The sequence below is a fragment of the Chanodichthys erythropterus genome, chromosome 1 (genome assembly GCF_024489055.1).
Source record: "Chanodichthys erythropterus isolate Z2021 chromosome 1, ASM2448905v1, whole genome shotgun sequence".
Classification (NCBI taxonomy): Eukaryota; Metazoa; Chordata; class Actinopteri; order Cypriniformes; family Xenocyprididae; genus Chanodichthys; species Chanodichthys erythropterus.
In genome coordinates this window covers 38,106,741-38,124,240 of record NC_090221.1, presented here as the reverse complement: position 1 = coordinate 38,124,240, position 17,500 = coordinate 38,106,741, and the positions used below count along the sequence as shown (strand labels likewise).

At 40.0% G+C, this 17,500-nt stretch overlaps 4 protein-coding genes across 8 annotated transcripts in view; 3 read left to right on the top strand and 1 right to left on the bottom strand.

Moving 5' to 3' along the window:
• zbtb49 (zinc finger and BTB domain containing 49) overlaps positions 1-1,000 on the bottom strand; it is a 12,194-nt gene extending 11,194 nt beyond the window's left edge. The window contains exons 1-3 of the mRNA XM_067384162.1: positions 969-1,000; positions 669-870; positions 365-527 (exon numbers count right to left, since the gene is read on the bottom strand). Of these exons, the coding sequence (XP_067240263.1) occupies positions 365-527; positions 669-820 (315 nt within the window). The 5' untranslated portion in view covers positions 821-870; positions 969-1,000. The remainder of the gene's footprint in view (positions 1-364; positions 528-668; positions 871-968) is intronic.
• A 690-nt stretch (positions 1,001-1,690) lies between these two features.
• Positions 1,691-10,817, top strand: lyar (Ly1 antibody reactive homolog (mouse)). The gene is made up of 9 exons (XM_067398878.1): positions 1,691-1,933; positions 2,589-2,755; positions 2,830-2,944; positions 3,022-3,129; positions 3,203-3,286; positions 3,379-3,616; positions 3,695-3,754; positions 3,828-3,913; positions 4,080-10,817. Exons 2-9 carry the CDS (start codon positions 2,634-2,636, stop codon positions 4,215-4,217), a joined length of 951 nt encoding a protein of 316 aa, XP_067254979.1. The 5' UTR covers positions 1,691-1,933; positions 2,589-2,633; the 3' UTR covers positions 4,218-10,817.
• Positions 10,818-11,996: 1,179 nt separating this feature from the next.
• Positions 11,997-15,116, top strand: tmem128 (transmembrane protein 128). Its single transcript, XM_067384154.1, has 4 exons — positions 11,997-12,125; positions 12,231-12,378; positions 14,042-14,203; positions 14,558-15,116. Exons 1-4 carry the CDS (start codon positions 12,050-12,052, stop codon positions 14,655-14,657), a joined length of 486 nt encoding a protein of 161 aa, XP_067240255.1. The 5' UTR covers positions 11,997-12,049; the 3' UTR covers positions 14,658-15,116.
• Positions 15,117-16,510: 1,394 nt separating this feature from the next.
• The window catches only part of otop1 (otopetrin 1), a 9,877-nt gene continuing 8,887 nt past the window's right edge, over positions 16,511-17,500 (top strand). For all 5 annotated transcript variants that reach the window (XR_010896263.1, XM_067398582.1, XM_067398514.1 and 2 more), the window contains exon 1: positions 16,511-17,500. This exon is cut by the window's right edge. The gene's annotated coding sequence lies outside the window, so the exon portion shown is untranslated.

Genomic DNA, 17,500 nt, shown 5'->3' with positions numbered 1-17,500 from the left:
TTAGGGAAATGTTACCTGAAAGTTAGGTGAACGTTACCTGAACGTTAGAGGAAGGTTACCAGAACGTTAGGGAAATGTTATCTGAAAGTTACCTGAATGTTAGGAAAATGTTTCCTGAAAGTTATCTGAACGTTACCTGAAAGTTATCTGAACGTAACCTGAATGTTAGGAAACGTTATCTGAAAGTTAGTTGAGCGTTACCTGAACGTTAAGGGAAATGTTCTGCAAACCTAAAAAAGAATGTTCTATTTTCTGTAAAGTAAATTTTCCTGGCTGACCAAAAAACAAACTTCAAAGATGTTTCAGGAATGTTCTGAACATATTCTGGGAAGTTGTTGGGTTGAAACTGAAGAGTGTTTGTGACCTGCAGGCTCTGGGCGATCTCCATCAGTGTGTGAACATTGTCCTGGTTGAGCTCCAGGTGTGACGTGTACATGTAGTCCAGAACCTGCCCGATGCCGCTCACGTCCTGAATAGCCAGATGGAAAACATCGTTCTTCTGTGCCGGAGAGTTCTGGAACAGAGAGCTGAGGAGAGACAATTCAGAGAAGAAGATCCAAAGACTCATTTTAAAACCTTGTTTCAGCTCAATAGAGCTAATAATAATATAATATTAATAATATTTCCATAACTCTTTGAAGTCATTTTAAAGTGACGTCACGTGTTACCGGAAGTAGGCGCTGAAGGCCGCCAGCACGTTCTTGTGGGCTTTGAAGCAGACGCCCTTCACCACCAGCATGCAGTCGCACAGCAGACCCTGAATGCGCTGCTCCTGGAGCTGCTGCAGCACGAACACGCTGTGACTGCACACACTGTCCATCTGCGCGTGTTAAACACCATTCATCCCCGCCATATAACGAACACTCGTGTCTATGAGACAGAATTATATTATAATAATACAGTCAAAGCAACAGTACGAGCGGAGCTGCGCGTGTTAAAGCAGAATGAAGAAAGATTCTCGTTCTCACCTTCCATTCGGAGGAACAGGCGCCGCGCTGATGACGTCATTTCATTTTTCCACAATAAAAGTGTTTTTGTTTTTACTCCGTTTTAACTAAAATGAACACACATATATACATTTACATGCCTTGTGTCGCACACAGGACAAAGAGGATTAAGTATATATACATTAACACCTATATACTCTATGAATAAATTGTATCATTGCAAGGCTTTTGTTTGATCATCCAATATAATTACAATATAATTACATTTTTCGTTACAATACGATATAATTCACCTTATGCTGCATCCCGTCATGAGTTGGATTATTGTTTTTATTTATATTTTATTTATATATTCCACCCAGGGTTATTTGCAACTAAATTATGTGTAAACTGAAGCACTAAAATGATGGAAATAACAGTCAATAAATAAAACCTCAAACTGAAATCAAATTAAATTAAACCCAAATATTAACAAACCCAAAACTAATGAAATCACAAAAGCACGCTAAAAATAAAAAGTAAAATTAAAAAGAAAATGTGAAAATATTATCAAGACGATTCAAAATATTAAAAAAAAACTATAAATAATACTAACTTTTTACTGTTGTTTTAGGCATTTATAAATTCCATATTCTATATTATGTAACAAATGTAAATGTTTTCTTTTTTGTCCTAAACCCCCGTCCGTTGTTAACTTTTATTGTGTTTGCGGAACTGGATTATTTGATGTTCGTGTTTCAGTCCGGAGTGAAAACAGAGCTGCACCACGCGCTCGTGTGTAACCGGCGACGCGTGATTCAAGACACTCGCGCGCGCTTCCATCGTGACCGAGAGCAACGTGAAGTCCGTCGATACCGGAGACTCGATCACCGGATCAGGAGAACCGCACCGGGATCAGAATCCAGTCCTACCGCTCGTTATCTGCGGCGAAGGAAACACGCGCGAGCCGCTGCAGGATCATCAGAGAATCACTTCTGCTCTATCAGGTGCAGCATCACAGCTACACGCCTCAATTATCAACCACTTATTCATGATAGAAACATTATTTTACAACGCGTAAGAGTTATATTCTGTGAATGTGCGAGACTTCCGATTCATGATCCGATCTCTGGAAAAAACTGGAAGAATAAAAGTCCAGTAAAGCTGTTTGTGCTTCAGACCGTGATTATGATTATCACAATACAGTAAAATAATGATGAAAAATACCATTACAATACAGTAAAATAATTCAAGAGATACAAGTTAATATGGAAGCCCATTTCTGCCACATAAGAAAAACCACCATGCTGTGGTATGACATCAAAAGTCGTAATTATGACATCAAAAGTATATTGTTTGATTAAAAAGTCGAAATTATTAAATCATAAGTCAATTATTTGATTTAAAAAAATTAAATTCTTACAAAATGTCAATTATTTGATTAAAGAAGTCAAAGTTATGACATCCTACCTCAGTAGAAATTTAAAAGTTAAAAATGACTTTCAGAACATGTTTTTCTTTTGTGGCAGAAATGAACTTTAATAAGTTTTCAATATGAAGCGCAGAGAAATTAAATGGAAGCGAGTCTCAATCTTGCATTAAAATACGGTGAATGAAACGAACATGCAGTATGATTGAAGGCCATGATGATGATGTTCTCAGGATCAGCTGCTCTTCTTCATCATCTTCATCGTCATCGTCGTCAGGATGGTGTTCTTCACGTGTGACACCTGCGGAGAGTCTCTGAGGAAAGCTCAGGTGGAGAAACACCTGCTGAAGTGCCGCGGATGTCAAGTTCTGTCCTGCATCGACTGCGGAAAAGACTTCAGGTGAGTCGTGATGATGGTGTGTGTGTGTGTGTGTTCTGAATCAGACTGACGTGTGTGTGTGTGTGTGTCTGCAGGGGCGATGATTACAAGAACCACAACAAGTGCATCAGCGAAGATCAGAAATACGGCGGCAGAGACTTCCAGGCGAAGACGAATAAAGGCGACGTGAAGCAGCAGCAGTGGATTCAGGTGACTAGAGCTGAAGTGTGTGTGTGTGTGTCTGAAGGGATTCTGGGATGGCTCACGCTTCTGTCCTCCTTCTCCAGAGGATCCAGGAGGCCATGGATCGGCCCGGCATCCAGCCCAGACTCCAGCAGGTCCTGCGGCAGGTCAGCGCCTACGACAACGTGCCCCGGAAGAGAGCCAAGTTTCAGGTGAAGATCTGGGAGGATCCGAGTTTCTTCTGCCCGACGGACGAACGTTAACGTTTGCTTTGTTCACCTGCAGAACTGGATGAAGAACAGCCTGAAGATCCACAGTCTGGAGTTACAGGAGCAGGTCTGGGAGATTTTCTCAGCGGCGGCCGACAGCGTAAGAGTTTACGTTCTTCATCGGGTCACACCACAAGAGAGTTGTGTGTATAAATAAACATAAAGTTTGGCTTTTGTTTGGTGGCGTTTCAGCACAGCAACCAAACCAACCATCAGACGGCAGAAGAACACAAACCGAACCCAAGCGACTCTGAGACGAATGAAGAAAAGACAGAAGAGCGGAAACATAAAAAGAACAAGAGAAAGACTTCAGAGGAGCAGAACGGACAAAATCCCTGCGAGAAACAGAGCAAAAAAAAGAGGAAACGAGAGGAGAGAGAACAGAACGCAGACGAAAAGACAAAGAAAAGAAAGGAAGAGGCATTTGATGGTAAGGATCGCGTCAGAGAGTCACACGGCCTCTAACGCTGAGAACCTTATTTATTTCCTGTCTGCTTTGACCAATCAGAGAGTCTGAATCTGGAGGGGGAGGAGCCAGAGAGCCAGCAGTGTGAATCAAACACTACAGGTATTTCAGAATCAGAGTCTGAACAACATGAAACGGTTTGACAATCACACTGATGATGACTGATCTTCTGCAGGGAAGTTTAACTGGAAAGGGACGATAAAGGCCGTTCTGAGAGACGCTCCAGACGACGGACTCGCTGTCAAGAAGCTCCGCAAGAAGGTGAGTGACACTTCCGAAACCACCAGCGTGAATACAGAGAGACGTAACTAAAGTCCTGTTTATCTGTCTGTTGAGATCATGTTTACGTCAAAGCTGGGAATTAGTTCCACAAACTCTGGGACAGAAGCGTTTCTCACGAGCCGTCGACTCTCTGGTGTCTCTCCAGGTTTTGGCTGCGTATTATTCATTCAGTGGAGACGGAAACTACAGATCGGAAGAGGAGCTTCTGTCTCTGTTCAACAGGAAGATCAACAAGAACCCGAAGTTTAGAATCCTAAAAGACAAAGTCAGACTGGTGAAATGACTGTGACTTCTTCTGTGACCTGTGCTGTCGTCATCATCATCATCATCATCATCATCATCTCTTGCTAGAATAAACTCTAAAACATCCATCTGTGTCTTCAGTTTCAAATGATGTACTCTAGAGTTTTATAAGGTATTTTTGTCAGCCGGCATCAGACTCTGATAGTCCACAGCGCTGTGTAATTAAAGCTGCGACGAATGAGTGAATCCATCAGTCCATCCTTCAGGACCGTCCCGTTACACACACTTCACCACTTCTCTACTCACAGTACATGACGTATTTCCTGCATTTGGTCCAAGTGTTCGAGTGCACATGAAGACCGCGAGTGTGTGAAGGTTAGATCGGGTACGACACAGAGCTGCACGTTCTCGATGTTGAATATATGAACTCAACATGTTAAGAGATTTATGCTTTAAAACGGTGATATTAAAGGGACACAAAAATGAACTCGCACTCAAGCCATCCCAGGTGACTCTTCTTTCAGACGAACGCAATCAGAGATATATTTAATATTTTTTACTTCCCAGCTTTATAATGGGGCTTGAGATTTTGAAGCCCAAATAAACGCATAAATATAATCCATTCGACTCCACGGGGTTAATAAAGGCCTGAAGTGACGTGTTTTTGTAAGAAAAATATCCATAATTAAAACTTTAAAAAATATAATAACTAACTTCCGTGAAACAGCCGTATGCATTAAGTCACGGGGGAAGAGTGACCTCTGACCTGATGCAATGACGAACGTGGAAACGCAGAGGATAGAGCAAAGCAAAACACCGGTCACAGATTATAATCATTTTTAAAGAGAAATGTGGGAGGAGCTTGAGTTTATTGCGTAGTCCTGTATGTTTGAACCACGAGAGGCGTCTAAACTTACGATACTCCTACATCCTGCGTCACGTGTCGGGTCAGAGGTCACTCTTCCACCGTGACGTGTGCCGTATGGCCCTTTGCCGAAAGCTAGTTATTATACTTTATCAAGTTATAAATAAGGATATTTTTCTTAGAAAAACACACCTCTGCTTCAGAAGGTCTTTATTAACCCCTGGACTTTTATGATGGATGGATGCACTTTTTTGGGCTTAAAAATCTCCAGCCCCATTCACTCCCATTATAAAGCTTGGAAGTCACCTTTATTCATACCGCGTTTTTTACCAGAAAGAGCCAGAATATTTTTAATATAGCTCTGACTGTGTGTGGTTGAAAGAAGATAGTCATATACACCTAGGATGGCTTGAGAGTGAGTAAATCATGGGATAATTTTCATTTTTGGGTGAACTAGCCACGAAATTATTAAACGAAAAGTTAAACTTCAAAAAGTTGACGGTCAAACACGCCCGTCTAGCGCGTGTTTGAATATAAAAACAATGGAAAAACACGTTCTGTGTGAACCGGCCCTTAGAATGTCCCATCTTCACTCACACTGTTTATACTAAAAATGGCACAGAATAGGCCACAGGTACCGGCCGGTGATCATGTCTCCGCGCACCTCACCGGCGGACGCGCGCACAGCTCCGTGATGCGTGTACTGCACCGTTAACGCGGCGAGACCTGTGCTGGAGAGATTACCTGTTTAAGGTGGGTGGGGGTGTAAGGGCTGAATCGGACTCTTGTGTGGGACATTCTTTCTCTCCCGGGGCAGGGTTCAGTTGGCCCGTGCACACAGAGGCTCCATACAGGTGCGAGCGCTGCGCGGACCCGCGGGTCAGGACTCGGCGCTGTCCGGTTTCCACCTGGAGAATAGGCTGCCTGTTAGCGGCGCGCACGCGCACACACACACAGAGAAACACTCGTGTGCGCTCCGGAGCTGATAATCCCCGTGTGCGGCACTGATCCCGCGCTTAGCTGTAATCATATCGGCCGGACGGGGCTTTAGCGCAGCCTAGCTCACGGTAGCTGGACTTAAACTGCTCCTTTATACCTGTCATTGTGTTGTAGGCAGGGGTGTATGACATAAATTGTATTTAAAGGGATAGTTCACCTATAAATGAAAAATCTGTCATTGTTTACTCGCCCTCAATTTGTTCCAAACCTGTATGAATTTCTGGTTACACTTTATTTTAAGGTGTCTTTGTCACAATGTAATTATACATTTAATATTACTGAGTAATATTAAGTAACTACATGCAGGCTACTAGTATTGGGTTAGGATTAGGGTTTGGTTTGGTTTAGGGTTAGTTGCATGTAGGGTTGTAACGGTATGAGATTTCCACGGTATGATAACCGTCTAAGTAAATATCACGGTTTCACGGTATACGTATTAAAAAAATCAATTTTTATTTATATCATCAATTAAAAAGACCAATAAATTAATTAAAATGTTTGTTTTCTCAATTCAGATTTCAATAATCAAAAACAATCAAACACATTTAATAAATGATTATGGATTAGAACATGAACAACTTTTATTAATAATTAAAATTCAGAAATTCTGCCTTGACTAATTCTTCTGGCTTTTATTTTTTTAATACAAATATTATCAAAATGATGAAAATTAAATTAACTTTTTTTATTATTATTTTGAGAAGTACATTCTATTTAACAATCATAATAAATTTCTTCGAGTAAAAAAACGGTCTTTTATTTTGACGGGATGTAGTGAAGAGCTTTGAGTTTCAGTGTATTTGACAATGGTTTTTCTCAAATAAAATGATGAAATGCTCATTAAGCGCTATCTCAGAGCAACCTTGGATATGTTTGTGTTCATGTCCTCTGATAACGAGACGGCAAACACTGAAAAAACAATAAGAGCGTCGCACATACTTGAGTATGTAGTACAGGAAACGGCGCAGCTCATTCACAGACTGACACGCAAAACAAACAGATTTATACAGCCGTCTTTTTGCGCTTTAATATTCACAGACCCCGCCTAGACCATGTCACGATTTTATTTATTGTACAGCTCTGCTTTCGTTTTATTCATCAGTCCAACAAATCGCGCGTTTTTACCTGACATCGCTGCTTTATACTGTTCCATTTTCATGACTGGATTCTGGGATTCCTTCTCCATCACACGTATCATACGACCTAAGTTATAAACGGAACATACCTGCATCTACACGGATGGTGTTCTCGAATATAGGTGAACATGTTCGATGCGTTTCCTCCTTTCGCAGGTAGGCCTACTTTGCGCTTCCTCCTTTCGCAGGTAGGCCTACTTTGCGCCCACATTGTTTTTGGATATCTACACTCGAGGACAGCCCCGCGTTTGTTTTTCAATATAAGTATTCCCATAATGCAAATTGTAACTTATTTTTCAACGGGGCATAGAGATTAGAGATAGCAACTTCTGTTTCTGACATTGTCTGTTGTATGTGTGGAGCAAGTTTAGAGTGTAGTGAAGTAGAAAGTTGTCAATGCGCAAGTGAAATTCTGCGTCTTATTTTTTTTTTTTTTTACAATACCGTAAATAAGCAAATGTACACGATATGATAATCGTACGTGTTCATACCGGTATATCGTTACAACCCTAGTTGCATGTAATTATGCATAATTTATAGTTATTACTATAGTAACTACATGTAACGTGTAACAATGACAAAAAGAAAAAGTTTACGAATTTCTTTCCTCTGCTGAACACAAAAGAAGATATTTTGAAGAATGTCAGCTGATGAACACCAGTAGTTATTTATTTATTTTATTTTTTTTACATACTTTGGAAGTCAATGGGGCCATCAACTGTTTTAACCATATTCTTGAAATCATCTTCTTTTGTGGTCCAACGAAGAAAGTCATACAGTGAACATCTGTGCAATCTATGCATCTGCATTTGGTCTTCAAAACCCAAATGCTCATGAAACACAAAACACCATATTTTGAGGAACAATAGAAGTCACTGGGGTCCAAAACATCTTTTATATTGCACACAAGAAAGAAAGTCAAACAGGTTTGGACCGATGACAGAATGATAATTTCTGGCTGATCCTCTGGTAGTGTTTCCAACACATAATGTTGACTTTTGGTGTGTTTGGTGAACAGCAGGCGTCGTCACTGACATGCTGAAACATGCAGGTTGATTGTGGGAAATGTTGAGACATGCTCCACTCGGCTCCATCGCTGGAGTCAGCAAAAACCAGAGCCGTGTGCAGTATGTAAGGTATACGTCTCTGATAAAGCTTCCTCACAGAACGCTATTGTTCTCCTCATCGCTGCCCCAAAGGCCTCTGGGAAACAGGAGCAGAAAACCAGGTTTACTGCAGGGAAATGGAAGGATATGGTTTTATTGTCTGTTTGGGTGAGAATCAAATGCGCTCAGCGTTTTCTCAGAATATCTGGCCAGCACACACACACACACACACACACACACACACACACACACACTAAAGGAAGTTTGATGTTCAGATGTGCTGAATGACCGGCATTATGAAGCGTAAAGGTCTTTTGTCCACTCGGCTCAGAACATGATACTCTCATAAAGCACAATCCAGGTTCTGTTTTGAGTTCTGGTTTGAGGTGAAGATAAGAGCAGGCCACAGGTAAGTCAATCGCCTCACATCTTGATAACTGTTTAGCGTCTGGCTGATTATTTCGATGTGATTTTTGAATATTGGAAGGCCTCGCTGCATTCGTATGTAAATAAGACACAAATGTTGGTCAATCGATGTGGGTTTATCAAATATCCATTTGGTTGCATCCACTGTTCGGGATGTCTGGATAGTTTTACGGTTTTCCAGAGTAAGAGAGGGAGAGACTGATGTCTCCACATCCCCAAAAACCAGATTGAGCTTTGATTCACCTCTGCGGACTTACAGTACAATCTGTCTCGGTCATCATCTCAGTTGTTTCTCTTAGACAGTAATGAGGTTGAATGTTCTGGACGTCCGTCATCGGTCTAAGGAGATCTCGTGATCCGTCTGACGATCTCCTCATGGAGAAGCTGGAGACCGAGGTCTGAAATCATCATGACTGACTCCAGTCATCTTTCTCTGTGATTTATTTCTGCTATTGTTGCGTTGCCTTCTGAGAGGAGATTTAATCATTTTAACTCCTGTTAGGAAACGTTTAAGGAAGGACAGCACAGGTGAATAGGGTAAAAATGTAACGAATGGATATCACTATGCTTTTACAGTTGGCTGATTACATTTAGAAATGCAAAAATATATAAATAAATAAATAATAATAACAATTGTATTACAAGTTATCTGGAATGTTGTATTTAAATATGCAAATAGGGAATAATCTAATTATGCACATATTTGCATACATTTCCAGAACATAAATCTGAATATTGGATAAAGTTAGATTCAGAATTCTTGTTTGATTTTGTTGACATATTAAAGGTTTTTATAGAGGGAGTTATGGATTTGTCTTTTTATCGCTCTATAAATCAGAAAATACTGTCAACAGAAAGAAAAAAAAAAAAAACATTTTCACCATGTTTTAGAAATAAAATGCTCTATAAATCAGTGTAAATGATATATGAACAAACCCCACAGTAAAAATCTTCAGAATATAGATGTGAATAAAGCTGTAAGTTTTGGTGTGTGTAAGTGCTGCAGAAGTGGAGGAAAAAACTTTTAAAGATATGAACTGTAATTGAAATCTAGAGATGCAAATAGATGAAGTGCAATAAAATAAACACTTAAATGTGTATTTTAGATGTTTTTTTTGTCTGAAACAACACACTGTGAAATGCAGAATAGCCCAAAATCTGGTCAGTGCATCAAAAAAACAATGTTTTTGCATGTAGTGTGTTTTTAAGAGATGCTGCATTATTTGTACAGTATGCGGTTTCTCATCTGTGTGTGTGTGTGTGTGTGTGTTTGGATCAGTTCTGCTCCAGATGGATTGGGCTCCAGCTGGCAGGAAACTCTAGTCGAGGTGTATTTAGAGAGACCGGGGCTGTTGGCAGGATACAGTATTCCACACCTGTGCTCACCTGTGCTGCTGTCTGCACACCTGAACAACACCTGACCTCCTGACCCCGCGCACAGGTGCTGCTCAGCCGCTCACGGACCTGCTGAACTCAGACCAACACTCTCACATGCTGCATTCATTACTTCTCCATCACAATCAAAGCGTGTCATAGATCTACAGGTTTCTATAATTGATTATTGGCTTCTGACGTGTTGTGTGTGGAAATGTGCAGATGTTTGCTTCTTTTCAAACATAATTTGCATGCCTGTCTTTGTTGAATGAAAACTTTACAAATGTAAGTTGCAACAGATCTTTTCCTCTGTATTGTGACGTACATCTGAGCGTAACGGAAAAATTTAATAAATTTAGGGCAGGACTTGGTATTATGGCTTTGTTGATTATCTTGATTATGACTTTTTATGTCATAATTTCAACTTTTTGTCAAAATTATGACTTTGTCAATTTAAACTTTTGTCATAATTTTTATTTATGTCATAATTGGTAGCCTGTCATAATTTTGACATCATAATTTCAACCTTTTGTCATAATTGTGACTTAGTATGTCAAAATTTTGACTTTTAATGTCATAATTAACAGTAGCCTATGTCATAATTGTGCCTTTTTCTATCATAATTTCATAATCGTGACTTAGTATGGCATATTATGTCTTAATTTCAACGTTTTATGTAATAATCGTGACTTACTATGTCAACTTAAAAGTTTGTCATAATTAGTACATTATAATTATGATTTAGTATGTCAATTTTAACTTTTTGTCATAATTGTGACTGTCAGAATGTACATTTTTTTTGTCATAATTATGACTTTCTAATTTTGACTTTTTGTCTTTTGTGACTTACTATATCATAATCTATATCATAATTGCGACTCCTTATATTTCATAATTTCAACTTTTTATCATGATTTTAACTTTTTGTCAGAATTTAAAATGTTTATATCATAATTTTAACTTTTTATGTCCTAATTTTGACTTTTTATTATTCTTTACCAAAGCATATTTTTTCTTATTTGGTGGAAATGGGCTTCTATATAGATTGCTGCAGTGATTTTGCAGTATTTTTGTAGGCCGATCCATAAGTTCGCATCACTCCCGAAGTGCCAAAATGCAACTCGTTTCTGTGTTTCGGCCTACAGAAATGCATCATCCTGCAGAACAGCTCTACTGTGCAAACACAAAGCATGACAGGAAGTGACTTACTGGTGATAAATCTTAGTGCTTATTTGCTTTGAACAACTGGGACATTTTGTTTGTGTCTAAAACATCTGTTAACTGTAATATATTTTTTTTTAATGTGTGAATTATTGGTAAAAATGCTTCATTACTCAGAGCAGCCTCAGTTTTCATCACCTCATTCATGAAAACAGCGAAGTAAGTCTTTAAAAGACCCTTTTCATTTCCAGAACAATGATGGCTCCAGGATTCAGTAGTGTAGGGTTTCAGAAACTAAATTCATTCCACGCTTTGAATGTTTCTTCATCAAACCTTTGATGATAAATGAACATGTTTGAGCTTTCAGTGGGCTGCAAGTGAGTAACAAAACCAGATCAGCTGTTTTATATAATACAATCTAAAGGACTAAACTCATCCTCTACATTCAGAATTTGAGATTTTTACATTTGGGCACAGAATAAAAGGCCACAAAAATCATTAAATATCTATATATGACTATGTATTTGTTTATCAAAATGAGTCAAAATGTTTCGTTCTATGACAAACTAAATTGATAACTGAACTAAAGACGAAATATGACTGAACTTATCTTGTATGTTGCGTGTTGAATATCAGAAATTAATACTGCGAGCAAAACTACAGTTTTCAATTCAGTTCAAATACGCTGACCAAGTGCGAGAAGTGAAACGAGTCCGATTCGAATCGGATCTCGACCGTCAGCGACTCACTTGAATCTCGCGCGTCACGGATCGGCCGCCGCTTGAATGTGACGTCACCGGGCATCATGGCGGAGTTCAGTGAGTTTGTGAACGTGCGGCGGCGATTTAAGATAAACGAAGAAGAAGAAGAAGACGAAAAGAGTGAGAAACACACACTAAATATCTTCATCTGAATGCGTGTCAAACTCTGCTCGACTCTGTGCGTGTCGTGTTTGTGTCTGATGATGTTGTGTTGATGTTGTGCAGCTGCTGGTCCTGATGAGGATGAGGAGGAGAAGCTGAAGTCTTCCTCTCGGATCAACCGACACTCTGTCTTCTGGATTCTGGCATCCATCGCTCTCACATACTATGTGGATTTCTTCTCTGTCGTGCTGAACCACAGTGACATTCACAGGTGATTATAACCTGACTGATCTGAGCACAGTGAAAACCTTATTACACTAACCCCTGAAACACTCTTTCTCTCTCATGTGGTCTGATCCTGGATTACAATAGAGATTATAGCGCTCTGGTTACAGTGACACACACACACACACACACACACACACACACACACACACTGAACTCTACTCAACTCTATAGAAGTTACTCAGGAGATTCACAAAATCTTCTTAGGAAAGACATTTTGAAATCACTTTACACTATGGTTCCGTTTATTAATGAATGATAACAATGAAAAATACTTATAAAGCGTTTATTAATCTGAGTTCATGTTAATTTCAACATTCACTGAATTATTATTCAAATCAAAATCTGTATCTGTTAATATTATGTTTAAGACCGAAACTAACAGTGAACAGTTGTGTTTTTATTAGCTAACATTAAAGGGTTAGTTCACCCAAAAATTAAAATGATGTCATTAATTACTCACCCTCACGTCGTTCCACACCCATAAGACCTTCGTTCATCTTCAGAACACACATTGAGATATTTTTGATGAAATCTGCATAGCCAGCAATGACATTTCCTATCTCAAGATCCATTAATGTACTAAAAACATATTTAAATCAGGTCATGTGAGTACAGTGGTTCAATATTAATATTATAAAGCCACCAGAATATTTTTTTGGAGCACCAAAAACAAAATAATGACTTATATAGTAATGGCCGATTTCAAAACACTGCTTCAGGAAGCTTCTGAGCGTTATGAATCTTTTGTGTCGAATCATGATTCGGAGCGCCAAAGTCACGTGATTTCAGCAGTTTGGCGGTTTGACACGCGATCCGAATCATGATAAACCCTAACCCTAAGCTTCCTGAAGCAGTGTTTTGAAATCGGCCATCACTAAATAAGTCGTTATTTTGTTTTTTTGGAGCACCAAAAATATTCTGGTGGCTTTATAATATTAATATTGAACCACTGTACTCACATGACCTGATTTAAATATGTTTTTAGTACATTAATGGATCTTGAGAGAGGAAATGTCATTGCTCAGGCCTCACTGAGCCATCGGATTTCATCAAAAATATCTTGATTTGTGTTCTGAAGTTGAACGAAGGTCTTACGGGTGTGGAACGACATGAGGGTGAGTAATTAATGACATCATTTTCATTTTTGGGTGAACTAACCCTTTAACAAAGATTAATAAGTACTGTCAGCTAATGGGACCTGAATGTAAAGTGTCACCAAAATCTCTTACGTAAGAAAGTGGCGCTCTTAAAAAATCTTATGTTCTCAAATATTTTCTTAAGAACACATTTTTTAGATGAATTTATGATGATTTTTAAGAACATTCTTTTCAGGAAGTTTTGTCTTTAGAGCAATCTTGAGAAATAAAGCCACGTTCACTGTCAGTTTTGGGGATTTCGTCTCTCTCTCTCTGTGTGTGTGCCGTGACGGTTGTCCGGTCCGGTTCTGTTCACACGGCACAAATGTTCTGAGAATGCGGCTGTGAGTCCTGAAGATGTACGGGTGCGAGTTCGGTTATAGAATGCTGGTGTCACTCCCGTAAATAACCGTACCGTGTGTGAACGCAACCGGATTAAGGAAATGCAGGACTGACAGCCGTATTCTGCGGAGTCTTTGGGAATGTCCTGATGCTCCGTCTGTGTTTCAGCTGGTGGTTTTCCGTGGGTCTGGTGCTGCTGGGATTGTGTCTCAGTCTGGCGGCGTTCTGTATCGTTTATCTGGAGTGGTTCAGAGGCATCAAACACTACGAGCAGGAGTATCCGGCCGTCCCCGCCGTCACCACCGCCGCCTTCATCGCCGCGTCCTGCAGGTCAGACGCTGTCACACACTCTTCATGAAGCCTCGAAACCGTCAGTGATTCAGAAGAATTATTGGCCTGATTAATCAGGCTCTCCATAAAACAAACAAAACAAGCCCTACAATTGAATAAAATATCACATTATTTCATATTTAGTGGTATTAAATGATTTCAATAAAACATGTTATTGGTTTGTGAAGATGTTTTAATGCATGTTTGGTTTGAGTTTACACCGTTCTGACCAGCGTGTGGAGATTCAAACACTTCGAAACACTGAATCATTTAACGAAGCAGTTGGTTCAGTTGATTCAGAGTTTGGAAAAGCTTCATTCCTGTCATTTTAAAGCAGATGATCGTGTGTTTCAGCTTGAACATGGCTCTGTGGCCCGTCTGGTCCTTCTTCACGCCTGTGATCCTCTTCACTCAGTTCATGGGTGTGGTGATGCTGATCTCACTGCTGGGCTGAAGCTGATCCGCACTTCATCACACGTGTGTGTGTGTGTATTAACCTGATGAAGGTCAGCTGACCTGTGACGGAACATCAGTGGCCTCCAGCTGACCTCTGACCTCATTCATATCTCTCCCATTTCAAAAGACATTTTGTGTTTGGGTTTCCTGAATGAGGTCGTTTGGGAATCTTGTAAGGTAAACAGGATGTTTTCTTTGAGATCCTGTACAATCCTGATTCCAGTGTCTTCTAAAAATGCTTTATATTACCTTAAAAACGCTCAGTTTTGAGCGGTTAACTCAAGATACTTGTGTTTTATATCATGTTTTAATGTAATTGACCAAATGCATCAGCTGATGAAATAAAAGATGTTTGTATTACATGGAATCTTCTTTCTTTCTCTCATCAGATCCTCTTAACAGGGTCCAAATTCACATTTCAGGTGTAATATAACCTCTATAGCAGGTCAATCTGATGTTTGTGGAGGGTTGATCCAAAAATATGAGATGGGAGGAACAATGATTGGTCAATGCTTCTGCGTTCCCTCGAGAAACTTTGCTTGTTTGCTTGCCACAAAAAAGAACAAAAGTTTTGGCGTATTTTTCCTCCCATCTCATATTTCTTCCATCACATGTCCCTTTAGGGACTCCGTAGAACAATGTGTAAATCAATTGCTTTAACTTCCAATTCATTTAAACTGAAGTCGCTAAAATCATTAGTTTAGACGGATACTGCTTTAACTACAGAGCAACTTCAGTCTGAATCCACCTTCGATGAATTAACTCTTTCCCCACCGTTATCAGACTTTTCCAGCGATCCGTGTTTCCACTGTTTTACGGTAGGGGGCGCTATGACATCTTCTGAAAGAGTACAGAATCTCCAGATCAAAACACGGCGAACAAGAAGCGGAAACAAGCGATGAAAGCCTTGCTGACATTGTTTTCTTTGAAAAAACCAAATGATTTTCTCAGCTTTTTCTTCAAAGTGTTGCTTTTATAAATGACACTTTCCCACATTCAAGTGTTGATTAAAAGAGCATGAAGCTCGATTGTTTTGTTCTTTTGTTAGATTGCATCTTCAGATATTCATACATCTAAATATTCTTGAGCCACATTACATTTTTTGTGAAAGTTATCAAATGCTGGCGGCGAAAGAATGTTGCAATTTTAATGTTTTCTCACAGTAATTGGAATGTCTCGTCACAATGTTTAAAGGGTTAGTTCACCCAGAAATGAAAATAATGTCATTAATTACTCACCTTTATGCCGTTCCACACCTGTAAGACCTTCGTTCATCTTCAGAACACAAATTAAGATATTTTTGATGAAATCCGATGGCTCAGTGAGGCCTGAGCAATGACATTTCCTCTCTCAAGATCCATTAATGTACTAAAAACATATTTAAATCAGGTCATGTGAGTACAGTGGTTCAATATTAATATTATAAAGCCACCAGAATATTTTTGGTGGGCCAAGAAAACAAAATAATGACTTATTTAGTGATGGCCGATTTCAAAACACTGCTTCAGGAAGATTCGGAGCACAAATGAATCAGTGTGTCGAATCATGATTCGGATCACGTGTCAAACTGCTGAAATCATGTGACTTTGGTACTCCGAACAGATGATTCATAACGCTCCGAATCTTCCTGAAGCAGTGTTTTGAAATTGGCCATCACTAAATAAGTCATTATTTTGTTTTCTTGGCCCACCAAAAATATTCTGGTGGCTTTATAATATTAATATTGAACCACTGTACTCACATGAACTGATTTAAATATGTTTTTACTACATTAATGGATCTTGAGAGAGGAAATGTCATTGCTGGCTATGCAGGCCTCACTGAGCCATCGGATTTCATCAAAAATCGGATTTCATCAAAAATTCGCGCGTGCGAACTTTCGTGTAACTATAGCAACAGTGTTTTTTTCGCGTAGCCTATCGCTTTATTGTCATTTCTAGACTAGCAAAAGGTTATTATATGACAGACTCTTTTAACAAATACATAAAATCTGCACGTGTCATGTGTGTGCTGATGCAGACTTTACACGAGCTCCAGTTTCTCTCGTTAGATCCGAATTATAACACAAACTCCATTAGCGCGCGCGCGCGTCCTCAGTGTGCGCTTCGAGATCTCCAGCTGTGCACGCGCCTGCGCTGCTTGATCAAACTGCGCGCTGATGACATTATGAGAGAATGGCTCTGTTTGCCGATGATGATGATGATGATGATGATGCTGATAAGCGCGTGATCGCATCTGTGTCGGACTTTATCAAGGGTCAGCGGAAGCGAGCGCGTGCGTCTCGTCTACCTTTGATCTCGGTGTGCAGCTCCAGCGCGAGCGAATGAACGGGATGATTTGAGGCTGATGCGGGTTTGTGCGCATGTTAATCCAGGTCAGAGCCGTTATAATAGAAGCTCTTTTGTTGCGGCTCTCTGGCTCGGATCGGTTTCATCTAATTGTGGGTCTCTCTGTAATTGAGCACACCGTCAAATTCGGTTCGTTCTCGCAAAACTTTTCTTCAAGTGCTTCGACAAGGAGAGATTGTGTCTGATTTCACCCGCGTTTCGCAATCCGGCTTTATTTCCGCACGCAGATTCCGTGTTGACCACATTCTTCTGATTGTACATCCGATGCAGGCCGTCATACGAGTCCGCGGTCAACAAAGGGGGGCGTCCATAAAGAGCCTTTGACCAGTGAAACCCGAGATCCTAAAAGCTTCTCTTGAGTCATAGAGGCCGAGGAAAAGTTCACTGGAGCTTCACATCTGACGGAGAGATGACTAGACTGCCAGAGCGAGCGGAGACGCGGTGAGGAGCGCGCGCGTCTCTACGAACCAATTTACGGACGTTTTGTGAAGTT

Excerpts from the sequence above, each read along its gene's own strand:
- tmem128 (XM_067384154.1), top strand. The coding sequence starts at position 12,050 with ATGGCGGAGTTCAGTGAGTTTGTGAACGTGCGGCGGCGATTTAAGATA. Across the intron at positions 12,126-12,230 it reads AGAAGAAGAAGACGAAAAGA|CTGCTGGTCCTGATGAGGAT; the intron begins GTGAGAAACACA and ends GATGTTGTGCAG. Across the intron at positions 12,379-14,041 it reads AACCACAGTGACATTCACAG|CTGGTGGTTTTCCGTGGGTC; the intron begins GTGATTATAACC and ends TCTGTGTTTCAG.
- lyar (XM_067398878.1), top strand. The coding sequence starts at position 2,634 with ATGGTGTTCTTCACGTGTGACACCTGCGGAGAGTCTCTGAGGAAAGCT. Across the intron at positions 3,617-3,694 it reads AAAGGAAGAGGCATTTGATG|AGAGTCTGAATCTGGAGGGG; the intron begins GTAAGGATCGCG and ends TTGACCAATCAG. Across the intron at positions 3,914-4,079 it reads TCAAGAAGCTCCGCAAGAAG|GTTTTGGCTGCGTATTATTC; the intron begins GTGAGTGACACT and ends GTGTCTCTCCAG.